General features: G+C 34.0%; 3 protein-coding genes and 1 long non-coding RNA gene across 4 annotated transcripts; all 4 read left to right on the forward strand.

Annotated features, from left to right (window-relative positions):
* Positions 1 to 2,141: 2,141 nt before the first annotated feature.
* Positions 2,142 to 5,105, forward strand: LOC129003480 (uncharacterized). Its single transcript, XM_054431775.1, has 4 exons — positions 2,142 to 2,260; positions 2,911 to 3,475; positions 3,635 to 3,717; positions 4,197 to 5,105. The coding sequence occupies exons 3-4, from the start codon at positions 3,646 to 3,648 to the stop codon at positions 5,103 to 5,105; spliced, it is 981 nt and encodes a 326-aa protein (XP_054287750.1). The 5' UTR covers positions 2,142 to 2,260; positions 2,911 to 3,475; positions 3,635 to 3,645.
* A 2,815-nt stretch (positions 5,106 to 7,920) lies between these two features.
* Positions 7,921 to 9,061, forward strand: LOC129004486 (uncharacterized). Its single transcript, XM_054433089.1, has 2 exons — positions 7,921 to 7,994; positions 8,765 to 9,061. The coding sequence occupies exons 1-2, from the start codon at positions 7,941 to 7,943 to the stop codon at positions 9,041 to 9,043; spliced, it is 333 nt and encodes a 110-aa protein (XP_054289064.1). The 5' UTR covers positions 7,921 to 7,940; the 3' UTR covers positions 9,044 to 9,061.
* Positions 9,062 to 10,211: 1,150 nt separating this feature from the next.
* Positions 10,212 to 11,932, forward strand: LOC129002044 (uncharacterized). The gene is made up of 2 exons (XR_008491529.1): positions 10,212 to 10,369; positions 11,695 to 11,932. It is a non-coding gene; the product is annotated as an uncharacterized LOC129002044 (long non-coding RNA).
* A 3,581-nt stretch (positions 11,933 to 15,513) lies between these two features.
* Positions 15,514 to 17,098, forward strand: LOC129004388 (histone H3.v1-like). Its single transcript, XM_054432959.1, has 2 exons — positions 15,514 to 15,717; positions 16,347 to 17,098. The coding sequence occupies exons 1-2, from the start codon at positions 15,583 to 15,585 to the stop codon at positions 16,635 to 16,637; spliced, it is 426 nt and encodes a 141-aa protein (XP_054288934.1). The 5' UTR covers positions 15,514 to 15,582; the 3' UTR covers positions 16,638 to 17,098.
* Positions 17,099 to 18,371: the final 1,273 nt, after the last annotated feature.

The following is an 18,371-nucleotide window of genomic DNA, read 5'->3' on the forward strand; positions in this document are numbered from 1 at the left end:
CTTGACTTGAGATTCATCCTGAGGTTGGTTCTGTGACCTAATCACTTGTCTTGTAAGGAATGTGGAAAACCAGAAGTTAATGGCGAAGGAAATAGCCAAAGCCGGGACCAATATGTCTCCCATCTGGAAACAAGACGCTAAGTTAGTGTTTAACAAAACCTCTATTGTAGTTGACTGATTCTTCAATGGGGTGTCATTTTAAAGCTTATGATATAGTAGAGGGACAATAGGTAGGTAACTAAAGAAATGTAAAATTATACTTATAAAAAGATAATTAAATGACTGGTACGGTGGTGTTGTCCTGTAATCCAGTTACTAGGAGGTCACAAATTGTGGTTATTTATAAGCATGCACTGTGGATGCGATGCTCCCTGGTGTGGATTAACATCGGCACTAGTGAGTACTACGACTATCCACAGTACTGATTGGACCAATTCGTTAATTACAAGGAAAAATGTGATTAGGATTCCACTATAAACTGTAATTCCCTTAGTTGCCATTGGCTTTATGGACTATTAATTAACAGCTGTGTCTAAGGAACATGTCGGCTGTTTTTGTGACAATAAAGTTTGATTCATAAATTGGGGTCTCCATCATGGCCAAGCGAGCTAATTCAATTCTGAGATAAAAAATTTTCTTTACTTCATCCACTACTATTCCAGCTGGTACCACCATGTTGTGGTTGTGAATAGTAAATGTAGTAAAGTGTTTGGACAATAGTTATTTGTGTAACTAGTGGTGAAAGTGGCACTTTGCTGCACACGAGAGCAATGTTTACACACGAGCCGCAGGCGAGTGCAGCAAAGGCCTTTTTCACTCGTGTTACACATTATATTTTCCTACAGTCACTATAAAGCATATAAATAATTAGTCTTTCAAACACTATACAACACGTTTTTAGGTTCAGCTGGCAACACAAATAGGTGCCCTAGAGAAAGTAGTACCCGGTCCGTATCACTCCGCTATTTTCCCTCGGCAAGAAATGTGCTCCGCACTTTGAGAATAAAGTTCCATATGTTTTTGTAATTTGAAGTGGTTTCTGCGCCTAAAAAAATGCTTTGAAGGTATTTTCTTGTTTATTAAGATCGTAGGAATGTTTTAAAATCGTTTAAAAGAAAAGTCCAGAAAGTTCAGAAATACCGAAACTATAAACACGAAATGATAGGTTAAATCGTAGTTATAATAGTCAATCAGCTGCTCATAGTATTATTATCTTTAAGTGTTGCCAACCTATTTCCAAGCGTACACGGATTACGTGTATAATAGAACCACGATGTTTTGTGTTGTTTCGTTGGAATCCTGATGCGCGGCAAAGTATAAACCGTACGACAAAGTATAAACCGTACGGCTAAGTATAAATATGCATCAATTAGCAGCTTTCTGTACTATAAACAGTACAAGGAAGCCAACTTTGTCGGGTGACTGTAGGAAAAGATAATTTTCATAATGGTTGGAGGTGGAAACTAACATCTGCACGATGTTTTCCACTGTGTATGCTGACTGTTTCTGTTCATCGGTCTTGTTTGAAGCAGTGACCAGTTAGACGAATTTTGCCTACATATCATGTTGTAAATGAACGGGAATGATTGTCAAACACTATAAGACTATCAAAGTCTAAAAAACCTCCGTAGTCTTAAACACGCCAATCAGCCAGCTAAGTTTCCTAATATTTGATTGGAAAATTAGAAGAACATATGAAATATATTGTGTCAGGAGAGTAAAGTATTGTATTACAAAACTTTGATCAAAGTACTAGAATCTACAAAAAAACTTACAATACTAAGTAAAAACATACCTTTTACAATTCTAAATATACACAGTAATTACAAGTTATTTAACTCTCTCTGTAGTTTTAATTAATTTCTTAAATGTTTCAAAATGTACTTGCCTGTCTACCCTTCAAAGATTGAATATTTGGACTGTAAATTAGTAGTTTTACAGAAATTAACTCTTTATGTTTAAAATCTTACTGTTGTGATACTTACCTTTAAAACTTGTCTCTAGTTCTGTCAAGGGATAATTTAGAGCCTGTATAATGATAACAAAATCATAACTAACTCAGATATAATAATGTTAGTCATGACAATCAATCAAAAATGTTATCTAGAGCAAGCATTAGATTCATCATGTTTAAGCTGTTTGTGTAGGGGGTAAAGGCTGAGAACAATACTTATTAATGTTATACAATATTTGGGTAAAATTTAAAATATTTTATAAGAAACTGAAAGAAAAAGTCACAGAATGGGTTGAGGAAAATGAGGTAGGTAGGATGTTGCAACTTCTAAAAATCAAGCTCTTGGTTTTCAATTTGAGAAATATATACGTGTATCTTCAAGAAATTAAACTGATAAATTACTTCATTACAGTATTTTGTACTAGTAAATCTGTAGGGTTTCTAAAATACAATCATGTAATATCCTAGATCTTCACCAATCAAATAAATCATGAGAAAAATGTAACTCCCAGACTCCAAAGGGACACAGAAACAACTTTCTGTTTGAAAAATTTAACTTAACTGAGTTAATTTTAAGGGTTGTACTTATTTCATTGAAAAACATTTATTTTACAAATGCTTCAGAAGTATTAATGTATAGGACTGCCTGATGAAGCTATGTAAAAGCCATCCTACTTGATAGATGTTAGATTTCAATAATTGTTGTTGCTTTACTCTTTGATTACAATACAAAAGGACAAGCAGTGCATGACAAAAGTATGATGGATCTATAAGTGAGTATGTTTATAGTCTGTATGATGGAACCTGTCCCCAGATCCTTTGTCTACCTGGGGACTGGCTGATGGTTTAACACCCGTGCAAGTCCCAGGTAAGACGTTAAACCAGGAGACAGGTTGGATCATACAGACTATAATCTATTATTAGTATATCTAAGCTTTGATAAATTTTTATTTCAGGATGAGCTGGATCTTATCGGTTCTACCATTTTGGGTTTCAACGGAGGCTACTTGATCAAATGGAGTGACGAATGGTACTACCCGAACACGTGGTGGGCTCGAGCCTTCAACAAGTATTATTACTCCGAACCTCTTCGTCTCGTGAACAACTTCACTGGAGTTAACTTCTGGCCTGTGAAAACTCGACTGGTTTGGAGTTATGACGATGATAATGAAAAGTATTACCCGTTCGTCGCCAACAGAGAGTGTTCTGTGTTCATAACCAAAGATTGGGCTCACAGAAAGATTTCTATACGTTAATGTAACTGAAAATTGAGACAGTTTAATTGGGAATTCAGATGGTGATGCTTTCCTGTTGAGTAAAATTGAAACAGGATGTTTTGTAATGGAGAATTCGGATGTACAGGTTTTCCAAATTATGTGAAGTTGAGACAGTATTTTTAATGGAGAGTTTAGATTTTATTGTTTTCTGGATGAAGGGAACTACTTTGTGATATTTGTATATTGTTGATCAACAAGTCAAGCTACTCAACTGATATTTATCTATTGATAATAGAAGAAAGAGGTAATTAAGATATAATCAATAATCCTATGACCTTATAACTGAACCTTAGCTTAGTGAATAACTAATTTACAATTAAAGCAATTGGTTGTCACCTAATTACAATCCACGTTTAATTTCTAAAAGATTTAAAATAAAACAATAATCCAATGTCACTTCCAGAAGGAAATAAAATGGAGACTATCATTAGCAAGTTAACAAATAGCTACTGCAAATTGAAAACCGCTTTGGACGATAAACAAAAGGTATGATGATAAAACATCCACTTTTTAAATGGTATGTAAAAAACCTTCATATTTTCATAACCTTCAGTATTTTCATTCACCATTTTTTTAGTGTGCGCATGGTGGCTTTTACTACCATTTTTGTCATATCTCGCCATCATGTCTATATTAATTAAAGACAGTTATAATTTTAGACAATATGCTTTATTTTCATATTCATCGATTATAGTAAAGTGTCGTGTTTTGGTATCCCGAATAATTTTAACCCTTCATAGCTGTCACAAAAGAGTTATCTTCTGGGCAAATTTATTTGTACACAAAAATATATGTTGATGCCGGCCGGCAGTTTCGAGAGTAACCTTATCTCATGGGCCTTTTTCTAGGAACCAATTGAACATTGAATTACTTTGTTTGTCTAATATTTTAATAAAGGGTTGACTCTATTCATCTTATTGTACAAAACCAATTCTGTATCTTGATCTCAACATTGTTAATTTCAGACAATCAGAAAAATTGTATTTGTGAACCTTATTGCGTTAGTGGTTTCAATAGTGGTCGGATGGTGGCTGCAACTTGAAGATAAGAGGAAGGTAGAAGAAGGAGCGACTATCTCTGATAAGCCGGGGGAAGATTCACCAACTCTTCAGATGGACATGAACAATCCTACTACTTACGAAGTCAAACCTATAGCGCGATGGAACTTTAATGAAGATTTGGCTCAAGGAGAGTTTCCAGATGCTGGACTGAAGTTTCAGAGTGATAACACATCTTTCTTAAAGAACAAAGATTATTTGGCTAAAGAAGAATTTCCTGAAGGTCATCAGATTGATTGTGGTTCCTCCTTAAATAACAAAGATCAGGCACAAGGAGAGTACCATGAGAGATCAAATCATCAGAATGGTTGTGGTTCTGTTTTAAATAATAAAGATATGGATCTAGCTGGGATCCATAGGAACCATGCTAAATCTGAACAGCCAAAATCTGCAAGTGAAGGTTCTCAAATTGAAATTGAAGATCCGGTTCTCAATCGGATGAACTATAGAGACAAAGATGAACCATCTATGAACAAAGTTATTAACCATCTACATGAACCTCAAGAAATCCTTAACAAGGGATTAAAGATCGAGAATGTGAGGCATGATATTAAAAATGAAAATCCTACTGAGGAAAACATTCCTAGATCAAGAAATTTTGAAAGTTTGATAACCTCAGGGGTTTTGTCTCAAGAGTGTCTTGAGAAATTGAAAGATTGTGGTTTAAAGGATGCAAACTTTCAACCTGCAGACAGTTCTGCATCCCCAGAGTCAAATCCATTCACAGTAACCTTGAATTTTAATGAGGATCTTCTAAAAGGAGGGATTCCTGGAGCAAATTATTCTATTGTAGACAATAAAATCAAATTTCAGTAAATCAGAGCAGAGCAGATTGAATGTCAACCTATTTTTAAAATATCATATTAGGTCTTAGTAGCAAGAATCATTGGTGACAGTTTTTATGTGTGTCTCATCAGTTTTGTAAACATAAACACAATCAATGTTTGCACTGAGTAATTTAGAGAATTATTTACTTTAAATAATGTGTCTTCAAGGAAAAAATTGGATTTTTACTTTTTTTGACCAAATATGGTGGAAGTGTTTTAGTTGTGTTCCCTTTCTTTTCTGTATTAAACTTAAAATGATCTATAAAAACAATTCATCATAATGAATTTGTAACAAAACAAAATTTAAAAAATAATTTTAATAGTTAACAATAATTAATTTTCATAGTAAATGCGTCATGTTTTAACCCAATTCAAATTCAACTACATGTAAACCCTTTTGATTGTAAAATGGCAGTATTTCAATTGTATGAAAAGTATAAGTAATAAAAAATATCATTGAGTATACAATTCGTAGATAGGAGCCAAGCTTTTTTTTATTTATTTGGTTTGTTTATTTACACATACAGTATATTGAACAATAGATTAGTCAGCAGCTTTTTGATTTTTCAAAACTGAACCCAGTTGGTCATTGGACTTCAATGGCCCCTAAAGAGACAGCTGATATTTAACAAAACTACACAGTTCATCTTACTTCACCCATTCTTCAGCCTCTTTAGCTTAAAATAACTTCAGGTTCATGTTATACAGGTACACAGGTATTTAAACAATTATTTATTATTAAAATAACTTATTCACCCAAATGAGTTTAAATGGCTAAAAGAATGAACTCTATTGATAATACAATCAATGGTTCAATACAAGTATTTTTGTGTTTTTTCAAATATCAAAATATGTTAAGAAAATTTATTTTATGACACCTAGAGAACAAAATCGTACCTACTCTCTTTTGATTCTCATCAGAATTTTACAATTTATAACAACTATTTACAATTGATGTTTCTTAATTCTCACTTTTTGTTGACTTAAGTTGTAGATAGAAGTTTTATTTCTCTTTAATGTTGACTTTTGTTTACAAATTGTCTTATAATTGAACATAGTTTATACAAATTCAATCTTATTCTTTGTCAATAAATCAAAGAACTGTGATTACATTAATTTTCCCAAAAGATAATGCAGCAGTAGTTGATAAACCATCTGGATTAGTTATCTATCCATTCTTATAAAGTAATCCATCTTATAAGTATTGCCCAAGACTCCCATCGCAATGTTCACAAACATAATTGATGTAAATGTGGATATTTGGGATTGGTGGAAGTGGTGGTGGAAGTCATACAAGGTAGGGCTTAAAAAATCTTTTGCTACACAACACTGTTTTAATGGACTTTACTTTTCGCTACATAACTCTGTTATGGACTTTTTGCTACACTACAAACTCTGTTGTATTGGACTTTTTGCTACAAAACTCTGTTTTAATGGACTTTAATTTTCGCTACACAGCTCTGTTTTAATGGACTTTTTGCTACGCAACTCTGTTTTAATAGACCTTACTTTTCGCTACGCAAATCTGTTGTAATGGACTTTTCGCTACACTACAAACTCTGTTGTATTGGGCTTTTCGCTACACAACTCTGTTATAATGGACTTTTCACCCACAGATTTAGTAAAAAAAATTATCAATTCAAAAACATTTGACTTGACTTATTTTCAAAGATAAACTCACATACTGTAAATGTTTGATACTAAATAATGTAGTCTAATACTCTAATGGCAGTGAGTGGCTATAAACCAAAACATAAACTCTCAGAGAGGTTATAAGATAAGTCCTTAAGTCGGTGGAAATAAATAAAGCAATTTCATAGGCACTGAACGCCGTGAGCAGACTGGGAAACTGAACATGGAGCAGCTATTTCTGCTCGTCCAGCGGCGGTCTGCTCAGCTTCTACGAAAACAATACCATTAATTTACCCACAATTCACCTAAGACAAGAGAAGAGCTCAGCACTTGGCTTTTGCACTCTAAAACCTGAGATAAAGCTATTAACTCACGCATATTCTACACTCATCCTCTATTATCTTTGTCCTATACACACTGTAGTGTGTTGGCAGATTGTTGGATATTAATCAACGAATCAACATACAACCAGGTATTATAAAAGATCTTGAGTCTCAGATTTGATTCAACAGGGGTGTCTAACTTTCTGTTACAGTGGTCTCCAAATTTCAAATTATTGTACTGTTTATTCACTGGGCTGGTTCTTGGGTGGATCTGCAAGAAGAAAGATGAATACACGGACAGGGACGATTGGTACAAGAATTACATCCATAAGCAACGGCCAAATTGGTGAAAGCCAAATTATTACAAAGAAAAGTGGTAATAGTAGTTTTTAAATATTTAAATATTTTATTTATGTAATGTTCATCCTTCGATAAGAGAAATCTGTTTTTTACAAAGATTGGAGGTTGGTAAGCTAACTGCTGGAAGATGGAAAATGATGAATCAATTTAAAAGATTTCATTCCGAGGGAGTCCCAATGATATTATTCATAAAATTAAAATAATAAAAAGTTATGGTTCAAACATGCTTGACAAAAAAATATATCAACATGACAAACCAATGGTTATATTATGAAACAGTTTTGAATTAATAAGATTTGTCTCATTGAGTCAAGGAACTGTTGATAGACAGTTTAGTTTTAACATGAATAGTCTAGTATTTTTTATGAACTATATAGAGCCAGAGCCTAACTCTCAAATGGTTTTAATCAATAATGTGCAACCTATCCTGATAAGATATACAAGATGTTATCGGAACAACAAATTTATTATCAAAATATTACCCATAGAATCTCAATCCTGCAATTTGGATGAAATTTTCATTCACTTACTTTACTGATGGGTTAGGAGGTGTGATCGTTAAAGTAAGTCGTGAAACTTATTAGATCAGGTCAGTTTTAAAGTAAGGTTTGTTATGGAAATATATATTTTCACATTTGAAACAAATTAACTGGACTCCAGATATTCTTCTATAGAATAAATATAGAAATGTAGGTACTCTTTCAAAAATGTACTTGACTTTGTGAGATTTGTTTCTTTTGCAATGCTACTTGGTATAAATAAAAAAACACAATTACCTGTATAAGTTGGTGATTTAAAAATATGTGTATGGAGTGGTATAATCTCTCTTATATATATATATATATATATATATATATATATATATATATATGTATGTGATATATACGTGATATATATTTTTCTTATTTCTTATCAAAGCTTCAAGAACTAGAAATCGCAATTACCTTTGTTGTTCTAGCCAGTAATTCTTGAGTAGTTAAGATGTTTGTGTTTCCCTATGTATTTTCCACCTTGTGTGGCATCTTCAGGGGTCTTCTTAATTCATCTTTTTATCACTAAACACCATAGTAAATACTGGAAAGAGTTTAAAAAAGGTGATAATTGTACAAAAATGTATTTACATAATGTACGGTATCTATATCAAACAGTTGTGATAGCATAGGTATTAGATTCTGTTTACAAATAAACATTTTTTTACTAGTACAGTATCGTTGCAAAGCGTAAAGCTCGCCTGGGAAGGTGATAATGGTACTCGCTTGAAACTATCCTGCTCATACCATTAACACCTCTTCCCTGGCCATGTGGTGTTAAGTGAAAAAATTGTTTTTGTCAGTTGGCAGTTGGAGTGGCAGTGGGGTGGTGGGCTCAGCAAAAGAGTGGAAATGGAGAAGGAGATTATGAGATGATGAAGGAGACTTACTTTGTCAACCAGGAGAGGTTAAGAAGACAGTTCAACCCTTCCGCTCCACCCCAGTCTTCTGAGCCTTGTCCTCTGCCTGAGGATTTTGACGAGGTTATGGCAATGGCCACAGATAAACCTACAATCAGAAGGAGCCACAGACCTGGAAAGAAGATCCGTGATATTGCATTGGAAAATAAAGATATTCTTTGATTGTTTTGCTTATTGAAATATGTTGCTTTTCAGTTTTTTGTAGTACACAAATTATTCCAATTTATTTAATCAGCTGCACACGTTTTGTACTTAAATGTGCAGAATGGAAAGAGCTTTGCAGCTTGTTGACTACGATCAGCTGTCTCTTGAGTCAGATGCATTTATTGAAGCCTAATTTTTACTTTTTCCTCCTCTAAATAGTGTGGAGAATGACCAAAATTTTCTAGTTTGTGTTTTGGGTGAAGATATTCATTTTGGGTACTCCTGAACCCCAAAGAGTGGTTTTCTAAGTGACTATGCATAAGTGTGAGTGAATGTGTAAAGAGCAACAGACTACACTCAAGATCCAATTTTGATGAAATTTTGTATGTAGGTCCTAATCCTTGATGTCTCCAAAAATTTATTTCACTTTTTTTAAATTTTTTTTATGGTGATTTTCCTCCTAAAGTCTATAAAGTAACAGAAAGATATGATTTTTACACAAACTGCTTTAATGGATTTAATTGTGAAACTCAATATGCGATAGTCCTTATAACTTAACATATAACAAATTGACTCAACCTCTCATGCTGTAAAAACTATAGTTAAAAATAATTACAATTTTTGTGGTTTTCCCCATAAAGTTCCATAAAAATGTAAAGTTGTTTCTTCTTTTAAGCTAGGTACACCCTCCTTACCCGTGTGTTTACTAAAAATAATTAATAGTAATCTTTTGAATGGTTTTAATTTATATATATATATATATCAGTGATTACAAGAATGTGTGGTTTGATTCCTTCAAAATTTCCAACTATGAAGTTTGAAAATCGAACATGTAAACCAAAATCCAAATAAATAAGTACGGGATTCTCACAAGACACTCTTGACCACCCTTTACTTTTAACTCCTCCCTAAAACCATTTGACCCATATTCAGACCCCATTCTTTAACTCCAACTTTTTAACTCCCGTTAAAAAAAATCCCTTTGAACCCCAATTTGTTCTCTCTCTTTAAGATATAGAGCCTCTTCCATTTTTTCCCACTTGTGTGATAATCTAATCTGATTGCACTTTTTATGCCACCTTGTACAGAATTCATCAGCCATAACAGATAAATTATTGAGATAGTCTGATAAGGTTATATTATCTGTATTTCTTAATTATCTATAATTCTGTTTGAACTTTGCTTGGATTAGTCAGAAATGTGCTTAGTTCAATTCAATTAGCTTTCTGAATAAATAACTTAACTAAACCGTTTCTTTTGCATATTCCATTAAATTATATTTGCAGCATTTCAAGACAAGTACATGTTTCACATGGTTAAAAACAAAAGATGGTTTCTGGATGGGTAGGTTGCCAGCGCTAATAATACAAGTAGAATGTTAATTTGTCAACATCTATTAGTGTATTTTCTTAGGCGGCATGGCACGGCCTATCCGCCCAGGGGGCTAAACTTCGCCTCGTGTGGCCGCTCTCATTTGATTCAATGTGATTACGAAACCCTTAACTTTGTGCGGCTTAACTTCGCGCAGTTAAACGGCCTCGTGTGGGTGGGGCCTTATACAGAATTAGCTTTTACCACAGTTTCATAGGAAGACTTAGGTGGAGGACCACTGAACTATTTTGTTTAAGAGTACTGGAATTTTAAAGTTGCAATTGGTGGCTTATTTATCGTGTCTACTTTGAAAAGCACAAGTAAATTCCTTTTTGTAAGATATGAAACCTGTTTTTACTTGCGTTCCATCTGGTATGTTGGTGTAGACTTAACTTTTTCTTCTTATTTTAGAATTATTTTACGATTTAAACATTTCTTTTGCATGCTTTCCTTTTTGCGTAGTACAGTTTTAGAAGACAAGAAATTGTTTGTTTAATATGACAGATATTCAGTTAATCAGACAGATCGTTTTATTCGGATTTTAACTTTAGTAAATCAAAAAGAAACTAACCTTTAGAATTTTATTTAGATTTAGATCTCTAAGGGTAGCGGTAATGAATGTATTAGGGAGTACATATGTTTAATCTTTAGCACTACTAAATCGCATAAACTCTAGACTAACAAATTGTAATGAGAAAGTAGATGTAAATCAAAACCATCATGTTAGTCGTTCACTTAATCAGCTGTTCATTGAGTATACAAAGGTTAATCCAGACGTTCAGGTTCAACTGAAAGATCTCTTGTTCTAAGAAGTTGACTCGTGTTCATTCATTAGAGAGGAATTGTTAGAGAAGCAAAATGAAACTGGTCTCTGAGAATTCTCTTTCCAACTGGTAATTCATACAAGTCAGTTCGCCAAGATAAATCCAGCTCTATATAGTCCTTGATAACATACTTCCTTAAGATGTAGATATTTTAGGCTTATGTATTAACTAAAAACAATTATAAGATTAGGTCCCTATTGTTCCAGCCCAGAGAAAGTATTCCCTACGAGGATGTTAGTGGGAAAAGACATATTACTGGTGCTAGATGCACACTACCTACTATACTAGCTTTAGCAACCAATAACAATATGTGAATATGTGGTAGATTTACATTATACTTGTCAACTGGGGAGTAGAGCAGATGATCTAACACAACCACGTCTAACAATTTTTGAAATTGTAATCACATTTAGAATAGCTTCACCCACTCAGTGGATCGGTTCATTAACGATATAAGACATTTCTATGCAACAGGTGAAAGACATCATAACATTTCTGGTTGGAGTCCTTGTTGGCTGGCAAGCAAGGAAATTCTACTATCTTGACTTCGACAATGAACTGATGCGAGCTTTATATGAAGGGGACGATACTGGAGGAGCACTTGGCCAAATGATGCATTTACAAGATGCTGATTAACTCAAATAAGCATGAAGTCATTTAAAAAAAATATTATGTTTGTATATTTTGCGAATATATTTAACTTGTTTTTCTATTTTTGTATACTTAAAAATCCTTTATGTTGCTCCACAGCAAGCACCTAGGTGGTGTACCCATCTCAATACTGTAATTGATAATTGATAGTCAATGTAAGTTTAGATTTTGATTATTACAAAAGTACAGTAGTAAACTTCTCACCCCACTATACAATCTGAAGTTTGTTTATTGTATATGGTTCATGTTGGTGACGTTAGGTGCTAGTGTCGATAGTATTTTTCTCCTTTTTTGTGGTTAATTTTATTATTTTGTGATTTACTGTTTGGTTATAAAAACACGACTAGCTATTGTTTATAATCAGATTGTTTTATTTGTGTAATAGAAGGGTGGTTTTATTCCTGAGTGACGTCACCCAAAGTAGGTACCTCTAGTACCAGAGCTGAGGTACCTACCGTTATATCTGGTTAAGCTAGTTTTCAATCACTGAAATAACAACAAACAAAACAAAACTCAAATCAATGAACCAAACAGAACTAACATTGAAATTGTCTTCAGCCAATCCGTGAATGTAGAATCTGTAAGGTCTTCTGTTTAATCTATGCTGAAGTCAGTTGCCTGGCTCATGATTCAGTTTTTAGATATGGGAATCAACTTGAAATGTGCAACTACGTTAGAGTCTTGTCTATTGTCTATTGTCTTCAACCCCTAGGTCTAGCCTGAAGTAATGTGAAAAACAATCCCAGACTCGTGCCTAGCATCCTAGGAGTTAAAAATAAATAACCAAAATTAGAAACTAGTACATTTAGTTAAAAGATTATCGTTGTGACTGATATAAGTATTCTTAGTGATAACAATTTTTTTGAAAGATAAGCAAAGTTATTGAGTTACCATGCTACCTCGCTGAAACATGTGAGTTTTCTTTGTAAAAGCAAAAAGTTGTTCTCATTTAGAAACCAGACAGACAGTTTTAGATAGTTATGAAAGTGTTAACACTCATCTCAGGAACCATCAACAAAATTAGGTGATGGCTTGGTATCATTTGGCAGCTGGAATGACATTCCAAGTGAGTATTTACAATTGTTTCCACTTTTAGTAAGCTTGAAGATTTTCTTATATTTACATTTTTATCTCAAATTAAACTGTCATTTATTTGCAAATTTTTCCAAACTAATTTTGACAGTTTTGCCCATGCTCTTTATTTCCTTTCTTTCGTCTTTAAAGTTACCTCTTCTTCCTCCACATGTTGGTGGAAGATGAAGTCCTCATCTCACTCGTGCTGAGAATTCTTCGGCAAAGTCGTCGATGGCCCTCATTTAATGTTCACCACCGATAACATCTCAGGTTTAAAAAAAATTTCAAACAATATTTTATTCCAAAGTACTATTCTTGTCCGTTGTTGTAGCTGTTGTACACGTTCGTCACCTCTTGCGCGGGCTACGCTCCATTCGTCCTGATGAGCCTGATAGAACGCTACCTGGAGGAGAGGAAATGGAAGAAACTCAAGGCTCAACAGATGCAGCTGAGAGAAGAGGAGTTGGCCAAAGAAGAAGCTAACTACAGAGAAGGGGAAGATGATGGAGAATACATACAGGAAGAGGAGTACGAAGAAGAGTATGAATGAGTGTAAAGAAGAAAACGTGGAACTGCCCAAACAGTGTGAAATTATGTGAAGGATTAAGTTGAAAGTGCAAGGATTGAAAGAATATTTTTTTAGGTTTATGTGACTATTTTTCTAAACTGTTTGTTGAGTGTTTGTGGTAAAAGTGTCAAGAGTTTCATTAATATTTGTTGTAAAAATTATAGCTTTTAAATTGTGGTGTTAGATCTATGAATAAACTACTCTGGAGTATAAATCATAACAGAATGTTGAAATTGAAGTCAGTTTTATTCTTAAAACTAGCCGATATACCCGTGCCTTGCATCGGGGTCAGTATGCAAAAAGTATTTTGTACTGTAAACTAAAAGCTATCACAATAGAAGTTCCAAACCTGTCAATAGTGTAATTTTCTATCATTTTTAAGGAGACATTTTAGTGAAAATATGATTAGGCAAATGGAAATTTGCTTAGTCTGCAAGTTTGCTGCCGGCGGCTAAGGTATAGTTATTGTTTCCACAAAAATATATCTAAAAAAACATTCTCATAAAACTCAGAATAACAGCCGAGGTTGATACGGCAACATCAATTGTGTGGAATTGTGAAATCAAGTGCATTTGACAGTTCTGCTTGTTTACATTTAAACATTAAGAGTTCTTGCTCTTTGTTGCCATGGATACCAATCAATTTATTTTTAAAACTCTCACCTCTTAACTTTAAAAGCCCATGAGGCAAGGGGACCACGAGAGTCTGAAGTTGGAGGTAGCCAATAAAAATATTGGTGACATTGCAACATCACCCGTTCACTACTTTTCGACACTAATTAAAATATACTAAACCATTTTTTTAAATCAGCTGGTATTATTAGATTTGGCAACACCGCACTGTCCTCATTGGCTCCTTCGAAGTCACATTACCATGTGGCTTTTACCAATAGGCTCCTCCCTCAACTGCAGACTCTTGTGAACCGTAGTGTAGGTCAATATCGAAGCGGGAATAGTTCTATATGTATCCTTGGAGCTGTAGCTTTGTTTTTGTCAAATTTGATTTGATCCCAGTTGGTTTTTTAGTTTAGCTCATACAAACACACAGACAGACACCACCTCTTATTTATAATAGTAATAATTAATAATATACCGTAGATAGTTAATAGCTACTCAAATATTTTTAACTTTTCAAATACAGCACAAACCAACTGAGTACAACGTTAGACATTCCATCACAATGTTAAATTTGTACCTAACGTTTTTATGAAAATTGTAGTTGATGTGAGCCACCTACATATTGCGCTGATCTAAATTACTAAAATTCTACCGAATGCACAATCTTTTTAACGAGGTCAAACTTAGGGAATGACTTATAATTAGTTATCGCAACTCTGTTATGACCCATCAACCTGGTCAGCAATAAAAAATAAGGTATAAAATTGAATTTTAGACACTAGCACATTCTGTGACTGGCTCACACAACTACATTCTTTTTTTAATAAAAACATTTCTACAGCTGGTCCATATAGATGGGAAGTAATGGTACACCTGATGATTACAATGTTGTTGGTCAATTCTTGAAAATATTCAGTAGCTTTTTGATGGTATGATACTGGTCACATCAGTAGTACATTATCATTTTGTCTTTTTCAAAGATAAGGCTTATCTTAGTCAGCAACGTATGCATCAGCATTTGCACCACATAAGTTTCCATTATACCTACAGACACAGAAAACATATTACTATAACCCAGAATGCTCACCGCATGGTAAAAAGCATTAAGTGTTTTGAGAGAGCTTTGCCTGTCAATCGTAGGCAGCGTCACCAGCGTTGCCATGCACTCAGCATAGCAACGCTGGTGGCGCTGCCTACGGTTGACAGGCAAAGCTCTCTCAAAACACTTAATGCTTTTTACCATGCGGTGAGCATTCTGGGTTATAGTAATATGTTTTCTGTGCTACTGATCATCGTGACTTATCATATTGTAAGTTTTGTACAGTAATAGATCAGATAAGGCAATAATTTAAGACTATAATTTACGTAGTGTATATAGTTGTTATCTATATTTGTATCTATAGAGAACCAATCAGATGATATAGTGTTCGCAGTGATGCTAGTTAGGCAAGTATGAGATTTTCCGCTCGAAGGTGGCAGGCTCCTGAGAACGATGGTACGGATCGCGGTCCGATCCCCACTGATGCCTCGTGGGGCGAAATATTTATGCATTTTGTTCTACCTTGGCTCGGGGGCAAACTGTTTAGTGTGAGTAGAAGCATTGACTATGGATAGTGGATAGTGCAAGCTAGACGTAACATCTTAATGTAAAATCATGACTTCCTGGAAGTAATTCACATGTGATAGAACAAATTATTTTTAACTAGTCATGGTTAACAGTATATTGTTTTGACTTGGCTATTTTTCAAACTAAGTCAAAACTTTGAAAAACCTCAATGTTTAAAAATACCTAAACGATTTATTTCATTCATTTTGAAAGCCTTGAAATAACCATAAAATGTAATCACTCTGTGTCAACAAAAAAAGGGTGAAAATCCCTCAAATTTTATCTCAGTAGAACCTCGATTACCGGCCACCTCAAAAATGTGCATTTTGCTGTTTTTCCTAAGATTTTGAGCGCAAAACTATGTATAATTCACATCTACACTGTGTTGTTTATTTCCAAAATTAGAGTAATTCATACTGAAGTACCGTACCAGTAATTGTAGTAATTTAAAAAGAATTTCTGTTATCCATCCATTCAGTCAATTGTCAATAACCCAGACCTCATAGATGACTGTCTATTTTTTTGAAGACAGTATTGAAGCGGTGAATCGGCCTTACATTAAATTTATACAGTATATGCCGTCGATTCTTATAACGTCTTTGGTTTTCAGTTAGGATGGACTTTTGTCTCAGCAGTAGCAAGCTACTCACCGTTCTTGCTCATGACTCTTGTCGAAAACAAAATGGACGAGCATCGGTGGAAGACAATGGCTCAACGCCAAATGAGGGCTAGAGAAGACTTTGCGATAGAGGAATTCTCAGCTTACAAGGACGGAGACGAAAAAGACCAATATGTGGAGGAAGAAGAAAATGAGGAGAACGAAGAAAATGAAGAGGATGAACCAGAAGAGGAAGAAGAGGAGCAAGACAGTCCGAAGGGGAAGAGAAAAGGAAAAGTTTGATGAAGAAATTTCACTTATTGGAACAGATAACAAAATCAACTTTCTTTTTCATGTGTAAAAAATTAATAATGAAAAGGCTTAGAGCTTTAGATAACTACAGGAATCCTGCAAGGAAATGTTAGTACATGTTGAGGACAAATTATGGACTACTTCCTGCCATCCCTTTCCTCTGCTATCCCAGAAGGATGGCTTTCCCTCCATCCTCTCCCATGTCTCTGACCCATGAGCTCTAAGTACATTCTGATCACCATTCTGCAAAGCTATTTATGTCATTTTGTTCTAAATTAAAATTCTTTATTCATTAATAACACCTTGAAAAGTAAAAAGTAGAAAGGAAGATGCGTCATCAGGTTAAGTAAACAGATTTTGTAAATATTTTAATTTTTTGTAGGCTGCTAAAAACTTTCATAATACTGTACTTTTCAAAATATTAGTTTTATAAGTTGTATAGGATGAATTTTAAGTAAAACTGTAATTTGTAAAACTTTTAAACACAATAAAAGTCTTTTAGTTTTTATGTGTATTTTTTTGTCTACCATATAATGATTGAAGGCAGGTTAGGTAGTATTATTGGTGAAGTAATTAACATAAATTAATATGTCAATTGGGCAGAAGTCGTGTCCCACTGAAAGTGGACATCGTATTGATTTTGTAAGTTTGTCACATCAAAGACCACAAATCAAAAGTCAATGAGTTGCACTCTGAAAATGAAGAGTGAATTTGAATAAGGAAAACAAAAGAGAAAAATGAAGTAATGGAGTGAGAGGGTTTAAAATCCATGTTAACTATCAAACATGAAAATAGTTATTTGTGCAACTAGTGAGAAAAGTGAGCAATTGACTCACTCGAGAGAAATCCTTACTCACGAGCCGTAGGCGAGTGAGGAATGGTGCCTCGAGTGAGGCAATTGTACTTTGAACTCGAGTTGCACATTATACTTTTCCTACAGTTACCATTAAACAAATAAATTTGTGAAGAAACATAACCTATTTTTACACAGAAGTGAACTTTTAATATAACATTTAATGTGAAGTGACAAATACAACAGTAACAACAGCTGACCAGCTGATTTACAGCCAGTGCTGTCAACGTATTTCGCGCGCATACGACGTTGCCTGCATGTTACGCGCTCACTATTTCGTGCCTTCACGTTGCAAATCTGGAGTGAGACAAAGTAATTAGAGTGAGACAATGTTAACATTGTTAACATTGTGGCGAATTGGCCACTTTGCTTTCTCAAATCAGTGAGAGAACATGTACATTGTTAGGTAACTGTAGGAAAAATGCTTTCCAGTATGGTTAGTTCTGTTTGATTTGTTATGTTAATCAATTAATTAGATATGTATTTCTTTTATATAGTCTAATAAATCAGTTTTACTAAAATCATATAACATGTTGGCCTGAAACACTGAAGATCAAGGCTTAGTTTTAGCACTGCTGTTCAAAAACTTTGTGAGAGAATAATATTGCTAATTTTATTTATTGACCGCCATAAATGGACCTAAGAATTGTATGTATATTGGTTTGTTCAAAGCATATTGATTTTATCTATAATCATGTTCTGACTTATCAATGTTATTTCTTGTGACAATAACTAATTGATTGCTGAACGATGAATAAATATGCCTTATTAATTTTCAGTGTTGACACAAGTAAATCACTATTGGGCTCAGTGATTTTTTAGATCACATAAATTATCCAACAAAATTGTGATTGCAACATGAGTAGTTGAAA

Source organism: Macrosteles quadrilineatus, unplaced genomic scaffold, assembly GCF_028750875.1.
Source record: "Macrosteles quadrilineatus isolate MER2022 unplaced genomic scaffold, UCM_ALF_1.0 Scaffold_9__3_contigs__length_116548681, whole genome shotgun sequence".
NCBI lineage: Eukaryota > Metazoa > Arthropoda > Insecta > Hemiptera > Cicadellidae > Macrosteles > Macrosteles quadrilineatus.